General features: G+C 40.9%; 1 protein-coding gene across 3 annotated transcripts in view; it reads right to left on the bottom strand.

Moving 5' to 3' along the window:
- Window positions 1–5,014: 5,014 nt before the first annotated feature.
- Window positions 5,015–19,143, bottom strand: part of DPY19L3 (dpy-19 like C-mannosyltransferase 3) — an 81,823-nt gene continuing 67,694 nt past the window's right edge. For all 3 annotated transcript variants that reach the window (XM_069550297.1, XM_069550298.1, XM_069550299.1), the window contains 3 exons: window positions 13,774–13,906; window positions 10,867–11,025; window positions 5,015–9,037 (listed from right to left, as the gene is read on the bottom strand). In XM_069550297.1, the coding sequence (XP_069406398.1) occupies window positions 8,876–9,037; window positions 10,867–11,025; window positions 13,774–13,906 (454 nt within the window). In that variant the 3' untranslated portion in view covers window positions 5,015–8,875. The remainder of the gene's footprint in view (window positions 9,038–10,866; window positions 11,026–13,773; window positions 13,907–19,143) is intronic.

Genomic DNA, 19,143 nt, shown 5'->3' with positions numbered 1-19,143 from the left:
TTATAGGACCTTCCCTATCCTTAGGTTTCACCTTATCATAGAGTAGGTCCTCAGTAAGTTCTCATGGAAGGAATCACTGAGCTGAATGATGGTACAGGGAAGGTTGTGTCCATGTTTATAACCCAACAGGCTCTTACAGATAATCAGATTTCCTATTAAACAAGCAAAAAATACTGCCCACAGAGCCAGAGCAAAATAGATGTACAGCAGGCCCTCCGACAATGGTTTTGTCCATTTGTGTTACACCATTAATTATCAATAATCCCCAAATACTTTCCTGGCCAGAGAGAGAATTGAGCATGAGATCAGGCATTGTTTGAAAGAAAAAAAAAAGCATTGAGTGAATTTTGAATAAGCACATGTAAATAATCTTAATAGCAATGATAAAAGAGATAATTGTTCACAGGTGTCATTTCCTGGGGGAGGGAGAAATCCACCATTTCTTGCAAGAGAAAATGCTAATAGTTACATTAAATTTATGAGCTTTAATTATCATTCTGCTGTTCTAATTACTATGGTAATTCCTGAAGTCATGTTCTTTTACTCCTTTCCCTCTCTTAAGTAGATTCATACACAATCAAACACTTTTACTTTCTTCATGAATATGTGCATTTTGGCAGGGCTTTGACATTTATCTTCAATAATGATGACGTTGCTTCCAAAAACATGCAAATAATTAGCTTCTCAGTCTTTGTCTATGGCTCTTTTTTCTCTCATATATATATATATGAGATATGTATATATGTATATATATATATATATATATACAGTCAGCTAGCCACAGACACAAACATTCCTCTTTGTGATGTAAATACGTAACTCAGAAAATACTAAGAAGTTAGTTTCCTTACAAGCTGTAAGTCCATAAAGGTTTTTGTTTTGTTTTTTAAAGATTTTTTTTTTTTACAGCAATACAGCAAAAATAGTTCACAAAATTATCAAGGGTTCTTCTGTCTGAGTCACATAACTTTGTTCTTCATACTCTTCTTGACATTCTAATTTTGATGACAATGATGATGGTGATAATATCCTGTAGCTTCCACCTACTGTACTCACCTTGTACAAAGCATTAGGCCTATTGCTTTAAATGTTATCTCATTTGATCCACCCAATGACCCTATAGGTAGATTGTGGCTCAGATGGGTAAAGCATCCGCCTACAATGCCGGAGACCTGGGTTCAATCCCTGGGTTGGGAAGTTCTCCTGGAGAAGGAAATGGCACCCCACTCCAGTATTCTTGCCTGGAAAATCCCATGGACGGAGGAGTCTGGTAGGCTACAGTCCATGAGGTTGCAAAGTCAGACACGACTGAGCGACTTCACTTCACTTCTTCATATACAAAAAAGGAAGCTGAAGCTAAGAGTATATGTAGCTTGTGCAAAGTCATATAGCCCCATTCTCTTCCCTCTCTCTGTGGGGCTTTAGTTATAGGAAAAGTAAAATGTTTTAACATACACATCTCATGCTTTTTCCTTTTTCACTTTTTTTCTCCTTTTAGTCTGAATATTTTCTTCTAACCTATCATCTAGTTGATTAAGTCTCTCTTCAGCTGCATCTAATTTTTTATTTAACCCTTCACTGAAGACTTATTATTTTTCAATTCTAGTATTTCCATTTTATTCTTATTTTACAGTTTTTAGTTCACCTAAATTTTCCATCTTGTCATTTAATTTATTGGATATAATAAGCATAGTTATTTTTGAAAGTTTAAATGGGTTTCCCAGGTGGTGCTAGTGGTAAAGAATCCACTTGCCAATGCAGGAGACATAATGAGCTGTGGATTCAACCCCTGGGTTGGGAAGATCCCCCGGAGAAGAGCATGGCAACCCACTCCAGTATTCTTGCCTGGAGAACCCCATGGACAGAGGAGCATGGTGGGCTACGGTCCATGGGGTTGCAGAGTCAGACACGACTGACGTGACCTGGCATAGCATATGCTTTAAACTCCAATGTTGGGCTTTTGTGGTGGTTCAGTGGTTAGGAATTCACCTGCCAATGCAAGGTCAGGAGTTTGGTCTCAGATCTGGGAAAATCCCACACATCCCAGGACAACTAAGCCTGTGTGAGACAACTACTGAAGCCCAAGCACCTAGAACCTGTGCTCCACAACAAGAGAAGCCACTGCAGTGAGTCCACGCACTGCAGTGACCACTCACGGCAACTAGGGAGAAAAGCCTGTGCGCAGCAACGAAGGCCCAGAGCAGCCAAAATAAATAAACAAACATACAAAGATGGTGCTCTGGTCAGTTGCTGCCAGATACTCAGTATGGGCCAGACTCTAGTTTTCTTTTTAACCTGTCTGTGGTAGGCAGAATTCTAAGATGGCCCCTAAGATTCCTACCCCATGGTGATGACGCTCTCTATAATCCCTCTCCCAAGTACCAGTGGGCCCTGTAATTATGATGAATGTCACTCCTCTGATTACATCACAGTCTATGGTAATGGTGAGGGAAATTTGTTGATGTAATTCAGGTCCCAAGTCAGTTGATTTTGAGTTAATAAAAAAATGGAGATTATTCCGAGGGGGGTGGAATTGGGTGGGTGGTGGAGTCTGACTTACTCAAGTAAAAGGCATTAAAAGAATCTTTCCTGAAGAGAGATGCATTCCTGCTGGTCTTGAAGAGGCAAAAAGCCATGTTATGAAATGCTTACAGAGAGGCATGGGCTGCAGGAGCTAATGCGCTCAGTCCTATAATCACAAGTCACTGAATTCTGCCACCAATTTTATGAGCTTTGAAGAGGATCCTGAACTCCAGATGAGCAAGCCGCCTGGCTGACATCTTGACTCAAGTCTTGTGAGACCCAGCTAAGCTGTGCTTGGACTCCTGCCCCATGGAAACTTTGAGATAACAAATGTATGTTGTTTTAAGCTGCAAAGTTTGTGGTCATTTGTTATGTAGCATTAGAAAACAAATACACTATCCGTGTTGAATTCTAGTGAACTAACTGAACAGGTTTCCTAGAAGAAATGTGGGAGATTTCCTTATTTTTCCATGGCCCAAATTAAATTTGGAGTTATCCTTTCTTTAAAAGTTGGAATTTGGCTGTGTATCCTTCTTGCCCAGGTGTCCTTTACAACCTTTGGACCTCTTTCCAGATTCTTCTATGGTTCTTATCTAGTCAAGATTTCATCTTCTTCTTGGGGTTCATCTTGACAATTTCTGTTTTGTTAGGAAATCAATTTTGGTAGGGTTTCCCAATTTATTTTTTGCTACAAAATTGTATACATTATTTCATATATATTTTTTGTCACTTCTGATTCTGTGATTGTCTTCTTTTGCTCTTTTTCTTAATCAGGCTTACCAGATGTTGTTTTCAGTAGTCTTTAAAAAAAATATCCAGCATTTTTGGGGTGGGCAATTTGTTTATTCTATTGTTTTCCTATATAATTGGCTTTAGTTCTTACCTTTTAAATTTTTTATCTTCCTAGCTTCCTGGTTAAATTTGTTAGTTTTTAATAACATTACTTGGATAAGTTAATGTTTTTTTAGTTTAATTTTTATTTTTGGCTGCACTGGGTCTTTGTTGCTTTTGCATGGGCTTTCTCTAACTGTGGGAAGTGGGGGCTACTCTTCATTGCGGTGCTCAGGGTTCTCCTTGTGGTGGTGTCTCTTGTTGTGTAGCAATTTGGGTATAAACCCTGTATATATAATCTCTCCTGTAAATATTTCAGTATATATTCTAAAAGATAAGGATCTAACAAAATAACAATGTCCATATCATACCTAAAATGTATAATTCTTTAATATCATCATCATTGTTCAAAAGGGTCTACTCTAGTAGAGTTGGGGGGACAAGCACAGAGCCAAGTTCAAGCTGCCATCCTCCCAGAGTCTCCTCTCTGCTGTAAGGGCATGGCTTTCAAATTGACTATGAATTCACAGTAAGAAACACATTTGACATTGCATTCCAGATATTGACATGTATAACCGAAACAAACATTTCACAAAACAATACTTACAGTTACCATATTGGCTGCCTGCTCTCTCCCTTCCCTTTTCCTCTCTCTCCCTGTCCTTCCTCCTTCCTCTCTCTCTCTCTCAACTACTAAATGTTGGCTGCAACCTGCTAAGCTGATTTCACATTACACTATAGCTCTGTTATCTGCACTTCAAGGAACAATCCTATAAAGCAAACATCTAAGTATTAACTGAAAAGGGGTACCTCCTGGGCAGCCCAGTGGTTAAAACTCTGTGATTCTATGGCAGGCGGCATGGGGTTGATCCCTGATCAGGGAACTAACATCCCACATGCTTCATGGTATGGGCAAATAAAAATAATAAACTAGTTTAAAAATTAAGTGAAAAGGTTTGAGATGCGTTTCAGATACCTCTTCTGAGAGGAGGGGCAGAGAACTAGCATTTTATCTGCTCTGTGCCTGGTGTCACTCGTCAGAGCACTACATGCTCATTCACGTCCTGCATCTCTCGCTTATCTGTACTGTTCGCAATTCTCAATTTGCTAGACTGTTCTAGCAACATGTACTTAACTGTAAGTATACGGAAACTGCATATGTATAAAGAGTCAGTATGAAATAGCTGAGATCCCAGTGCCATTTTCTTCTGTTAGGAAGTATACCTGTCTCCCTGACCATTTTTGCTTGGAATTTCAATATCTGCTTTGAATGATAGTCAAGCACATTTGTTATCTAAACACTTAGCAAAAATGTGAACCATTGCCAATTTTCCTGAGCTACTAAAGACTGAGAATTTGATCAAGAAGTAGAAATAATTCCAAAGGTCAAAACAATAGCATTTATCTCTCTGAAGATAAATTCTGCTGATAGCAGCCTTCTCTTTAGAAACCTTAACTATAACCTTGAGTTTCAAGTGAAGCAAATAAGCAGCTAGCAAACCAAATTTTGTGAAAAAATGAACCCCTTCGACATTAGCAAGCACAATTAAGACCTTGCCACATCCATCCTTAGTGACGATACTCTATTTAGCACATATTTAATACACTTCAGTAAGCCAGTTCCTTGGTTTTCGACTTTCAAAGAACTGAGAGACACTCATTTTGTGTAACTTAAAAGAGCTTTATTCAGTACATAATCTTCATACAGTTCAGTACAACAAATTATAAAAGCTCTTTGTAAGATTTTACCCATAGGATATTAAGCACAGAAAAGGAATCGCCACAAGAAAGTAAGCCACGCTCTCATTTTCAAAGCTTTTTCCCATGAACAAACAAGCACTCTCTTTTATGCCAAAAGGTTGTTGTATATAAAGCATTTGGGAGCATACTGGCCAAGTTATATAATCTGAGAACATTTTGTCTTCCTGTTAATTTCAAGGTTTAAATGAAAATTTAAAAACTGAATATTTCTGTGTTACTTTAGGTAAGTTTTGGCCAAAGATGAGCTAAAATTGTTACAAGGTTCATGTGGAATCAGAATAACCATTTTTAGTTCTTTTAGAGATGCAGGCCAGATGAAACATTGGTCTGCAGTATCCCCATATGCCCTTGCCATCACCAGCACCAACCCGACACATACAAAGACACACACATTCACATAAATACATTTGTCTAGTTGATCTCAGTGAGGTCAAGAAAATCACCTTTAAGTGGACAACAAATGACGTAGATAACACCTAATTACGGTCCTGGTTGCTATATCTGAAATGAATTCCTACTTTTAAGTCTGTAATAAAGTGACTGGAACCTTTCAACTCTAGCAGATCAGTCACTGTGATCAGCATCAGCACCTAGTCATTTAATGAAGTTAAGTAGGTCAAAGCGGGGAATCGTAACTTCACGCGTATAATTTGTATATTCATTTGCTCATCTTTTGATGTAAAGCTGAGACCTTTCCTTTGCATAAGGGTCCAATGACTGCGGTTTTATTCTTGAATAAATCATACCAATAACATGCTTTGGGTACATTTTAACATCTTCTGATCAGTCTAGATTTTTTTAAAGGTGAAATGAGGACTAAAATAAATAAATCTGTGAAGCAATCTAAGCTCATAAATTTTCTTGAATTTTCTCTCAATATTTTATAATTTTCCCAAACACAATTAATTTAAAAGCAGTTTTTACTAGTGGCAATGTTTATCAAATATGACCAAAGCATTCTAGCTAACTTTCACAGAAATAATCCTTTTGTTTTAGATCAAAATGTCCTGGATTTATGTTGAACCGTGTATTTACAACAGGAAGTAGAGCATGCACAGACAAGCAGAGAACTCCAAGGAGGGAGCTGAGGCCTGTGAGAACAGAGCAGCGCGGAGCAGCCCCCAGTGGTGCTGGGTGGCAGTCAGCGTACATGACGATGGAAACTATGAAGGGATCTGGTGAGTTGTGTAAGTAAAGGATAATTAAGAGCACTTACTGTACTTAGGGTTTCTTTTGAATGCTAACTCTGAAGCAAAATCAAGTGGCATTTCTATGCATAAAATACAGCCATAATTTGAGGTCATTATCAAATATTAGCACAGCCACTGAGATCCCTGTGGAAGGGACCTTGGGCTACAGGTCACTCTCGTTGGCTCGACACAGAGCGAGGAGTCAGCCTCTTTTCCTCTCTTTCCTCCTGTGTACTCCAAGGAGAAGGTCATAAAAGAGAAAACTGAGGAGCACTAAAAATATTTAACATGATTCATTGAGAGATTTGGTCATCAGGAAATAAAACATCAACTATACATGGTCACAGTGTTTTGGAAAGAGTGTATGTATGGATTCTGTCTTGCAAGATTTTTTGGCACTTTATATTTTTCACTGAAGACTGAACACTAAGTGTTTTGGCAACAGATGGCACCTAAACCATGAAAAAAAGATTACTGTGTGCCATCAATGCAGTGATGATAAGCATAAAAATTTAAGTACATGTTTCTAGTATATTGAAACTCCAAATACCCAAATGTGTAGATTATAATAATACATATAGAAATATTTAAAATAAATCAAAATATTTCTGAGAAGGTAATAGGGGGTTTTAAAAATGTAACTAGATAGTCTAACATACTGTACCTTACATGTGCTTGGTTTCAATTAGAGTAAGGCACTCACTGAAGAGTGGACTGACCCATGCTGTCAGCTACAACAGGCATGCATCATTACAGAATTAAAGTTTTAGCACTGATTAAAATGTTTTATTATTGTATTATCCTAAACTGCAGTGGTCTCCAACCCTATTAAGGGATACAAGATGTAATTCAGGAGTTTCAGTTGCATAATTTAATAACTCAGCTACTGTCAATTTTTTATTTAAGTAAGTTGTGATAAAGGCCAAGTGTCCTTGAATCCAACATGACAGTGTAAAATTTCTTTCTGAATATTGCTTAATAAGTAGTAGGTGAATATAAAATCATTTGGACATATGATATATCCATCTTCATGCCTACAGTGATTTACTTTAATACCATTGTGAGGGGAAACATTTAAATCATTTCCAACTGGCATGAGAGATGAAAGTTAATTTCATTAGCCGTCTTGATTTAGTTGAAAACACAATATGCTTTTATCAGCAACTTTTTTACATGTCCCTATCATTAAAAATTAATTATAAAAGCAATTATCAAAAACCTTTTGAGCAGGTACAAGGTACACATAATCCTCTTCATTGTTGTTTACAAGTAAGCATGACTTAGAGGCACTTGGTTACCTTTGAGTAAGAAAAAGAACAACCTATCAAGGGCCCTTGCAGTAAGATTGGAGACCAGAAATCAAACCTAGTATGAAAATGCTTTCTGCCAAAAATATCATAGTTGTAAGTTAGTTAAGATACAACAATTAAAAAATAGTAAGACTTTGCAAGGTTCTAGGCTGTAAAAAATACAAAGGCTAAAAACAAAGAGTTTACAAAATCTTGCAAACCCAGTAAATTTGAATGAGTAAGAAATAAAGAAAAATTTTCTTACTTGCAGGATAGGTTAAATAGTATCAACAGGTTTTAAAATGATAACACTAAACAGTAACGAATTCGGCTCAGCTATGTAACATTGCTGCTGCTTTAAGGACTGACAGTATGGAATTTGTAACCCTTTTCTGTGTCCAGCATTTAAGAGATGCATGCACATGCTCGTGTACACACATACACACACAGACACACACTGCTGAAGCGCTACCCGTTACATTTCAGACAGAGCACGACAAAAAATTCAGATATACACGAAGACCTAACATGATCTTTCTTTAAATACTAAAAGCATGACAAATGGAAGACATTATAAAATTTTTAGGTGAAACAGGACAGTAAAGAGCTTTTTTTAAAAAGTCACCAGTTGGTCTTCACTGGTAAAATAATATTAAATAACTTAATTATGCATTTCCTCAATTCGATTCAGCTATAGCTATTGTGAGTCAATTAAAAATTGGAAGTATTTCAAATCCTGAACAGGCTCTGGATTTACAACAGGATATGCAACTGTTCCGGGCTCCCTAGGTGGCGCTAATGGTAAAGAACCCACCTGCCAATGTAGGAGACGTAAGAGATGCAGGTCAGGAAGATCCCCTGGAGGGCATGGCAACCCACTTCAGTATTCTTGCCTGGAGAATCCCATGGACAGAGGAGCCTGGTGGGCTACAGTCCATATGGTTGCAAAGAGTCAGACACGACTGAAGTGACTTAGCATGCACACACGCATGCAGCTGTTCAGGCTTCCTAGAGAACACGTACTGTTCTCCCCAACAACAAACTTCTAGATCACTTTTAGAAAGTGGAAACGTTTAGGCTAAAGAACATTCATGGAACAGGACAAAGACTGAAGCTTGTATAAGATACTTTCGAAGATGGTAATGCTTGTGTAAACATTTGTAGACTTAATCATATCACAGCTTTAAGGTTCAGGCTACCTAATTACATATGAAACATCATCTGAGTTTCATTATGATGGAGTTTCATGTATCAAAAATAGAGATTGAATAGAAAGCTCTGTTACTTGTTTCTGGATAGCTTGTAAACGTGGAATGTTTTGTTTTGGAACACTCTAGTGAAGTATGCCGTGTAGGTGGGCAGGTTTTTTTTAATCTCTTCACAGAAGCGAGGGTGGCCTGCAAGTTTCAAATCAGGATCATTTTCTCCTGGGCCGTCCATCATCTAAAGCCAAAACAAAACCAAATACAATTTGGGAAAAAAATCATATTTACAAGCCAAACATAAGTAGGAATAGGGATTGAGTTTCTTTAAGAATGATATGCTAGTGAACTTAAATTGAATGATGTCAACGTCACCTGCCACTTGGAGATATCTGGTTCATCCTTTTTCCTTTGGGAAGTATGACCCAGGGCTGAAGAGGAGAGTTCTGTGTCAAACAGTGTTCACCTTTAATGGTAAAGCTAGAACTAGAACTTGGATCTCCTTGTCCTGCTGAACACACTACACTGTTCCTCTCACAAAAATCAAATATAAGAAGAACTCCTATGACCAGAGAAAGCTTTTCAACTCATTAGATGGCCTTGTTAGAAACACTTACAAAAGTTACCCACGAAGCAAAATTTAAATGCAGGTATTTGGTCTGTACCTTCTCTGAATTCAAGATAGTTACGGACAGTTATTTTCCTTGGGCAAAAATCTATTCTTTTTTCTTCCCTTGGCTTTATTGAAGCATAACTGACAAATAAAATTATATATATTTAAGGCATATTGGAGAAGGCAATGGCACCCAACTCCAGTACTCTTGCCTGGAAAATCCCATGGATGGAGGAGCCTGGTAGGCTGCAGTCCATGAGGTCGCTAAGAGTCAGACACGACTGAGTGACTTCCCTTTCACTTTTCACTTTCATGCATCGGAGAAGGAAATGGCAACCCACTCCAGTGTTCTTTTAGTTTTGTTTTTTTTTTTTTTTTAGTTTTTTTACACTCCAGTGTTCTTGCCTGGAGAATCCCAGGGATGGCGGAGCCAGGTGGGCTGCCGTCTATGGGGTCGCACAGAGTCGGACACGACTGAAGTGACTTAGCAGTAAGGCATATAATTGATGATTTGTTACACATAAACATGGTGAAATCACGACCACAATCAAGTGGATCAGGACATCTGTGGTCAAAGGATACAAGCTTGCCTTTGTAAGACGAGTAAGTTCTGGTGACCTAAATGTACAGCATGGTGACTAGTGTTAATACTGTAATTTGCTAAGAAAGTAGATCGTTAAGTGTTCAGAATCTCAAATTCTGTAGTTAAGTTTTTTCTTTTCAGAGTTAGGCTAGATTTAGCCTCCCCCCCCACCCCATTTTAGAAATATCTATCAGCTTTTAACACAGCCCCAATAATTACAGCAAATACCACTTCTATAGGGTGAAAATCTTCTGTTTGCTCTACCTGGCATAGCTCCAAAAATATTTTCCCTTAGAAGGGAGAAAAGAGAAGTATCTGTTTTCCTGCTCTGGAGTGTAAGCTTGGCCATAGAAAGCCATCTCTGTGGAAGTGTGTTAGAGGATGAAAAGGGACACCCAACGGGAGAGCAGGGAGAGAAATGAGATTCTATCATGGGTGGGGGCGGAGTGGGGGGAGGGCACAGGGATGGCAGCGATGTGGGGATGGGGCACTGCAGTCATTTTGAACGAGCCAAAATGTTGGTTTGGAGCAGCAGTTTTAAAAGGTTGAGGTTTCTTTTTTCACTTCTGAAGCAAAATTGTAAAAAAAAAAAAAATCTACGTAGAGTATGACACAGACCAGGTGAAGACAAAGCTGCTTTATTTGGTGTGAAGCTGGGGACTAGAGCCCCACTCCCATCTCTCCCGCTGCCCAGCTCCCGTGGTAAGTATCTAACATGCCAAGGTAGGAATTCTGCAGAACACAGCAGATGAATGCTGGATCTATCATGTAATTCTGCAGACACTCAGTCTAAAGGCTGTTATGTTCCTCAGGACTCACCCTGGACCCTCTCCTCCCCGGGAGATGCCCCGTGTGTGCTGGCTGGCATGCTTACGTGTCCATTGGCGACGTCCAGCAGGTCCCGCAGCCGGCAGCCCCGGTGGTGCCTGCGCTCATAGCAGATGCTGTCTTCCAGGATCACGTAGTCAGTGCCAAAGGACCTCAGCAGCGCATGCACTTCCTCTGGGGCCCTCTTTGCATATATCTGATAAACCTTCAAAAGCAGATAAAAAATGAATAAGGCAAAATACCACTTAACATAGAAAGTCAAGACTATCTATCGATGTAACTTCCCCCAGGGGTGAGTCTAATTGCAGCCACCCAGCTCCCTATCTCTTCCCATGCAGGTCATCTCATTCACCTATAGTCCTGGAGTGTGTGGGATATTTCAAAGAAAGAAAACTGTTGGCAAGAGGGAGAGTCAGTTATGCTGAATATATTTGGATTTAGACACCAAAGAGATTTGGATTGAGAATGTATTACCTTGAGTTATGAATATATTCATTAGTAGATGTTGATTCTAAGAATGCTTCACCAAGGTAAAGAATGAGGCAAAGTGAAAGCTGCTCAGTCCTGTCTGACTCTTTGCGACCCTGTGGACTACAGCCCACCAGACTCCTCTGTCCATGGAATTCTCCAGGCAAGAATACTGGAGTGGGTTGCCATTCCCTTCTCCAAGGTAAATAATGCGATTTAGTAAATAAGACATGACCTTTCCCTTTGAAAAGGGGACCTTCAGACTAAGAGGAGTGGAGGGGACTTTGGAGGCACAGATGCGTGCAAGGAGACCCAGCCTCTGATGATGGCAGTTGGGGAACAGGACCCTCACGGGGCCCCTGGACGCGGGCAGGGGCAGCAGCCATCCTCTACTGCTGCTCTGCTGCACTCGGCTTGACCAGCAGACCCTACACTTTCTCTCTCGTCTTTCCTGGAGGGAGAGCAACGTGCAGAGCTCAGGGGCATCAATAGGAGGTGTCTTCCTAGTCACCCCCAGCTTCACACACCTGAAGTCCTGTCTTCCAGGACTTGGCGGGGTGGGGGCGGGGGGAGGCTGGATGGGGTGTGCATGGGGAGGGGGTGGTAATGAAAAGCAGTGCTGCTTCCTGTGCCGCCCACTGATTCTCATACGTCTTGGAATTAAGAGACTGGGTTCTGACAACCTTGGTCAGCATGTCCGGACGGATGTTGAAATGGCAGAGGGTATCTGTTTATGCTGCTAACACTGTTCGGTTAATCCTACCTACAGTCCAGCACCAGCCTCAGAGTAAGGCATTTGAAGGATTTGAAGGTCATGACTGAGGAGGGGCACTGGGACCTTCAGGACATCAATTTTTAGGGCATAAAACAGCACTGAGGTAGGGACTGGATCTTGGAGAGGATGAAACACAGCACTCCCATCTCTCGAGTCAAAGCGGTGGCCACCCCCTGGCTGAATTTTGGAGTCTGGTGAGCCAGGCAGCTTCCCCTCTTCCTCAAGCTAACCTGGGGCTATCTGGAACATTTGGGCCGGTTGGAAAATTCCCATTTTAGCTGGAATCAGACAGTTCTCTTTAAAATGGAGGAGTTAGTAAAAATCATTTGCTTTTAGGCTGCTGCTGCTAAGTCGCGTCAGTCGTGTCCGACTCTGTGCGACCCCATAGACGGCAGCCCACCAGGCTCCCCCGTCCCTGGGATTCTCCAGGCAAGAATACTGGAGTGGGTTGCCATTTCCTTCTCCAATGCATGAAAGTGAAAAGTGAAAGTGAAGTTGCTCAGTCGTGTTCGACTCCTAGAGACCCCATGGACTGCAGCCTACCAGGCTCCTCCATCCATGGGATTTTCCAGGCAAGAGTACTGGAGTGGGTGGCCATTGCCTTCTCTGGCTTTTAGCCTAGTTATTAAGAAATCTCATCCCCTCAAAAGACTTTCCAACAGACTTTTAGCCACCAAGATTATAAAGTGACTGACAAGAAACGCTGAAAAGTCTGGAACCCCTGCTGGTAAGGACCAAGACAGGTACCCTTCTGTAGCACTGACCGGAACGTAAAGTTGGTGTAATTCATACAGACTTAGTAATTCTATCTCAATAAAAATGCCCATACCCTGTGACCCAGCAACTTCACTTCCAAGAATCTGATGTACATTTTGTACCAGTGCAGAGTGAGCCCTAAACAAGTATGTTATTTGAAACACTGTTCGTGGAATTGCAGAAGACAGGAAAACAACCTAAATGGTTAAGTAAAATTTGCTATTTCCACATAACAAAATATTAGGCAGCTTTAACAATTGCAAGGAAGCTGTTGATAAACCAATATGGAAAAATCTCCAAAATATATTATGTGCTCAAGAAAAGGAAGATGTAGTAGGTTCTTTTGTTTAAAAAAAAAAGAGGGAAAAGAATATGAATTTACATGTGTATATACATACACATACATTTGTACATACATAAAATTGCTGGTGATGTTATTTGCCTTCTGGGAGAGGAACTGCTAGTTGAAAGACAGGGTTGGGATGGGGACTTTTCTCTATGTTCTCTTTTGCATGTTCTGAACTTCTTAACTGTGTGTTGCCCCCCTACACACACACACACTCACACACACACACTCACTCACTCACACACTCACTCACTAGAAATGGCCCATAAACACGGTGACCAGCGCAGCTCTCAGCACAGCTCTCCCCCTTTCTCTCCTCGCTCCAGTTCCAGGCTCCGAGGGCTCCATCCTCAAACACTCTGTCCTAAACATCTCAAGGCGCACTTCTCCTCGGGTACTCTTCTAACCCGAGAGGAACATAAGGCCTAAATGGCACGCCTTTAATGGACGGGGCAGGTCAAGGTCTAGGTTCCGGAGATGTGAGTCCTGCCAGGCACTTCAGTTGTGCCTTCCCCTCAGGACCCGCAAGACAAGCAGCTGGAGCCCTGGCTTTACCAAACAAGAGCCAGCCCACGGCTGCCCCACGAGGAGCCAGGTGAGGCCCTCACCGCTTTCGTCCGCTCTCTGAGGCTGTTGTCTTCGTAGTGCGGGTGGTTGGTTAAGGTCCGTCCCGTGCATAGCTTGACGCCCGCCAGCAGCTGCATGCTTCCAGCAAACACAGCCTTCCCTGGAGTGTTAGCGCTAAAAGATTTTAAGAGTCTGAATTAACCTCACTGCTAAGACTTCCACGAAGACAATGCCACACACTCAGGATGACCCGGCTGTGTTAAGAAAGGCTATGTATGAGTTGGGAAAAACAAGAGGCTGCTGTGATTCTGATCTGCACTCAAGTTGTTCTATGAAATTTTTCCTATCTGATTTTGACAATGACTGGGAAGTTTCTGATTTACTGTTTTGATGGGTTTACTCTTACAATGAATTGTCTTTGGATGTGGGTACCTCCTGAGTCTTCTAGGCTCAATCCCACAACCCTCTCCTTCTCCTGTTCCAAAGGGACAGCTTCTAACAAGAGGCCTTAAAAGACTGCCAGTGCCTTTTGTATTAAACTTAATTAAATGGGCTGCCTAGACTAAAACAAATTATGCTAGAAACTGCAGCGGCCATGAGTTGATTCCAAGGGTTTTTGGTTAAAACCAGAAAAAAGGATCACAGATACTACGATAAATTACTTTTCAGAAAAAAATAATTGCTAAAAACAAAAGAACACAGAAAGAAGATTCTGAACTAGCAGGTATCTTATTACTCAGTATGAAGCTATACAACATTTTTGATGCGGGGCAGAAGTATTTTATGTATTTCTCTCCTTTCGTCCTGATTATGAAAGACTGAATGCATCTTAAGAAGTACAGGACATTCTGATACTAAATTATGGTTTCACTTTCCAGTTATCACCAAGCTGTGATTCTCTGCCTCCCCATAGGGTGTGAGGGACAGCTGACGGAGGGCCAAGGGAAGACTTCCTGATTACTGTGATACTGTGAAAGCATGTTTTCCTTTTCCCCCTGGAAAAAATAATCTTAGTCACTGATTCAATTCCCTTCTATTTTTTAAAACCTGGGAGCTACCATCAAATCAATGAGGTGTCATTTTATCATGAAGAACGTAACAGTTGTTCTGTGGACTCTCCTTAATGCAGAATTTCCAGTAAAGGTCCACTTGAATAGTGTGAGATACATTCACCCTTCTTGTGTTAAAAACAAGGAGTTGACGGCTGCTAGGCTGAGTTAAAATGGACATAGTCTGTCTGAGAAGGAGGCTAACTGAAATCATTAAAACTCAACATGAAAGTGAAAGGGAAGTCACTCAGTCGTGTCCGACTCTTTGCGACACCGTGGACGGTAGCCCACCAGGCTCTTCCGTCTATGGGATTCTCCAGGCAAGAATACTGGAGTGGGTTGCCATTTCCTTCTCCAGGGGATCTTCCCGACCCAGGGATCAAACCCAGGTCTCCCACATTGCAGGCAGACGCTTTAACCTCTGAGCCACCAGGGAACGCTGCAGAAAAAGCCAGAGCATACCATTCTCAATGTTTTGGACATCAGGGCATGAAACTTGCTCTAATGTTCATTCTAAGAGAAGCCTCATCATATTCATATATTCCATGCGGATGTTCTACTTATTACATTTTTATGCTAAGACTGCAGCACAAATGCCACCCAACAAAGGCCTTACAAAGGATGTCTACAAGCAAGGCATTCTACAGCTCAAGCTGAAACATTGACAAATAATATACTTTACAAAAGTGCAACATTTTCTAACAATGACATCTCCTTCACTTGAATTCCAATAACCTTTCTTAAAGTGACAGAATTACAGTGAGCACACACAGGGAATAACATAGGCTGTACCCTCCCTTATTCCTGTTGGACGCTAGAACGGATTACAAGAGAAAAACTTTTACACGAACCTGGCTGTGCTTCACAGGATATCATCATTCTGACAACCAGATCCAGAACACAGGCATAAATACATGTCTGCTCTGCCCCCCGCCCTGAACCAGCAATTTATAAGAAATTCTTGACATGTGTCCCACACGATCAAGGAAATAGGAGGGTTTAAACGAAAAAGGGTAAAGGTGCACAGAGTTCCTTAGTGAAAGATTTTCTAAAAATTTAGCTTAGTTCAATGAATACTTACTAAATGCTCAGTCTGTGCCATATATACTGTGCTGCCCTCATTTACAGTGGGTCATAATTGCTAAAGAGAATAGATATGAACAAATAAGATGAAAGAAAATGTCATCATTTTTCCAAATCTGTCTTCTTTCCGTCTGTATACTCTTAACTGGCACAAACCGTCCTACTGCAGTAAATTATACAAAAACGCCCTCTTCGGGTCCTCTGAACCAAAGAGGTTTAGAATGTGGGAGAAGATGCATCTGGTCTCCGTGTTTAGCAAAGCACGAGGTCAAGGTGAGAACCCACAGAGACAGAACCATCCTGGTCTGTATGGTCTTACTGAAACGCAGCAGCTGTGCTGACAGTATTCACTCAAATCTTTAGGCTGTTTGAGGATCATCCTTTTGAATATGCAACAGAATTCAACATCAGGGAGATGTACAGAGCTGTTGGTAATGTTGGCCAAGACGGCCGACTGGCCTGTTATCTATTCATGGTTAACAAACAAGGCTTCTTTCCCCTTCCTGGGCTATCATCAGAATACTTCAATGAGTTATATAGTTCACAAAGGTTTAAAATGTCAACAATCCTAAACTGCTTGCTGGGGACTTACAAGATTCTACTTGCTTCAGAGTTATAAAGTTCTACTTGCTTCGGCCAAAACATTACTGAGAGCCTACTACGTGCTGGGCTGGTATGATACCCTGTCTTCAAGAAGCTTACTGGTTGACAGACTCAGCTCCCACATAGGCAAACACTTCAAAGCAAACCCACAACTAGCCCACCACATACTGATGCCTGCCTTTTGTGGGCCTGCAGCTGTGCTGGAAACAGAACACCTCAGACGCGGCAGGATTGTGGTACACATGCCTCTCCCCTCTGACAGCACCTGCTGCCCCTGCCACCCCGCTGGCTACGGTCCCCAAGGCAACGGCAGCCTCACCAGGAGAGCAGGTCATGCCACATGACCGCTTAGAGGAGGTGAGGCTCATTCGATTGCGACAAGATTTTCATGTTTGGCCTCATTAGTAAAAGAGTCAGAAAGTTTAAAAGAAATGTAATCCGTCTCAACTGCCGGTGCTACAATCCTCCGGATTCTTAAGAGTCTTTCACTAAAGGTTCTTGGTTTCATTTTCAGCAAAATACAAGCACCCCTAATGCCTATGAAATGGATTTAGATATAATAATTTATTTGAAAACGACTGACTTCCAAGCATATAAAGATGCTGTTTATTCATGGGGTTGTTTGACTTGGTTTTATGTGCTAGCCCTGTGGTAAATCTGGGACATTTAACTGCTCCCTTAAATATTTAATTTTACCCATAAAGCAAATGCAAAAGTAAAACAAGGAAAGCGAAACAAAATGAAAAAAAAAATCACACGTTTTCTAAACTTTAAAAACCTAGGTTTGCAGTATTTTATGTTTTCCTTGGTGAGCTCAGTGGGCAGAGGGAGCAGGGGTTCTTTGTCTCGACTTAAAATATGCAGCATGACAGATGGAACGATGGGTATTCTTCCTTCACGGACACTTCTGCTGACACAGTCTGTGGTCTGTGTCTAAAATAGCTAATGTGCTTTTAACCATTGAATGACACTTCTCTATTATAGAAAAACAAAGCAATTTTTACCAATGTTTGAACAAATGATGTATAAAATGAAAGAATAATTTGTTTTTATAGCTCTCTGCCAAGCTCCATAGCAGGCTGCCCAACCTGCAAACAATTTATTCTGTAAGAAATGTCACTAAATAATGACAAGGACTCACAGGTCAAATGGATTTACATTATATAATGTAAATGTCATTCTAGGAAGACCTGATGGCATTTTTGAACAAATAATCTCATTTATTTTTGAAGCTCTAAGCTTCAACAAGTTAATTACTGTTGAACTAATAGGTAAACTGAGCATTATAATATAACGTGTGAACATTTGCTTTATCTACACTTCAAAAATTTATAGAATTATGCAAATGCCACAAAATGATTCATTAAATATAAAAGAGGCTTATTGGCATTTAAGGTCTGAACTTAACCTACATCATATTTAAAATATACTGTAATTCTTTCTGCTTTGATTAAATGTGAAGGAAGTCTGGTCCATTTTTTCAGGCCCATTGAGAAAATATTGCACATGCAGGCTTCATCACTGGCAAGAAACTATTTCTAGTGAAAATCTCCTATAGTAGGTAAAATGTCACACCTCAAAACAGTCAGTCTATCTGAATTGCATAATGTCCAAGAAATGTTTCAGGAGCCAAAAATGAAACATTCTAAGGTTGCAAACGAACAAGGTATGAATTACCAATTGCTGTGAGATTTGGCCTTGAAGTGAATGTGCTTTCTAGTCACACATAAAACCTATAAAAGCTCCACCTGGGTTCTGATGAAAGAGGTACCAGAAAGTAAAACAGAAAAGGCAGGTTTTTAGTTTTCGTATTCAGGAAAAACATCATTAGCAAAAAGGGGTTAATGTGAACACACACACTTAAATCTACTGGAAAATAGGGCATGTGGCAGTTCAGTATAACATGCAAGGTAGGCAACCAGCCCCGTGAACACACAGATGGGGCTGCGGAAGGCGTGGAGAGATGACGTCCTAGTTCTCACTGGGAAGACGCTGGGGGCCAGACTGCAACAAAAGGTCCTCACTGGTTAAAGAAGAATTTAATCTTCAAGCATCGCGCTCTAGCATCAAGTACATGAGGCGGACTAGAAGATGGTGGTAGCTCCTTCTGAACACTTAGCACAAGGGTTGCCCCTGCTGAAATAGAGAGTCATCTGTCTTCCCGAGTTTCTTCAGGTCACCGTTTCTTGTTTGACTCATTTTAGAGGCCGGGCAGCCATCCTGTGCTGACCCCAAAAGATGCGGTCATGTCCACCCTGACAAAGGACAGATGTGAGCCTATCACTCTGGCTACCTGAGAAGAGAAGCAGACAGGACAGAGAGGAGGCATCTCTCAGTAACAGTGCTAGGTGGGACCAGAGGCCCAGCTGCTGCCTTCAGACAATTCCAAACAGGCTTTCAGATACACTCCACGAATCCTTAGCCCACAGCCTTTCCTCCAGCACAGCTCAGACCTACTCATGTCACGAACACTGTGTGATTAGTCAAGGTAGTAGAGTCAAAGTAGAAGGTCATATTTTATATTTTAAAGTAGAAGAAATCAGGACAGGTTAAATGAACAGTAAAGTACATTTGCTTGTGTTTGGAAATGAAGCCTAGACCAGAGCTGATTTAAATGTTGATTTAAACAAACGCATTTTGTGTCTAAACAGACCCTATTTTGACATACATTCATCA

This window comes from Ovis canadensis, chromosome 14 (genome assembly GCF_042477335.2).
Source record: "Ovis canadensis isolate MfBH-ARS-UI-01 breed Bighorn chromosome 14, ARS-UI_OviCan_v2, whole genome shotgun sequence".
Taxonomy (NCBI): Eukaryota; Metazoa; Chordata; class Mammalia; order Artiodactyla; family Bovidae; genus Ovis; species Ovis canadensis.
The sequence above is the reverse complement of the archived record's forward strand: the minus strand, read 5'-3'. Positions and strand labels throughout refer to the sequence as shown.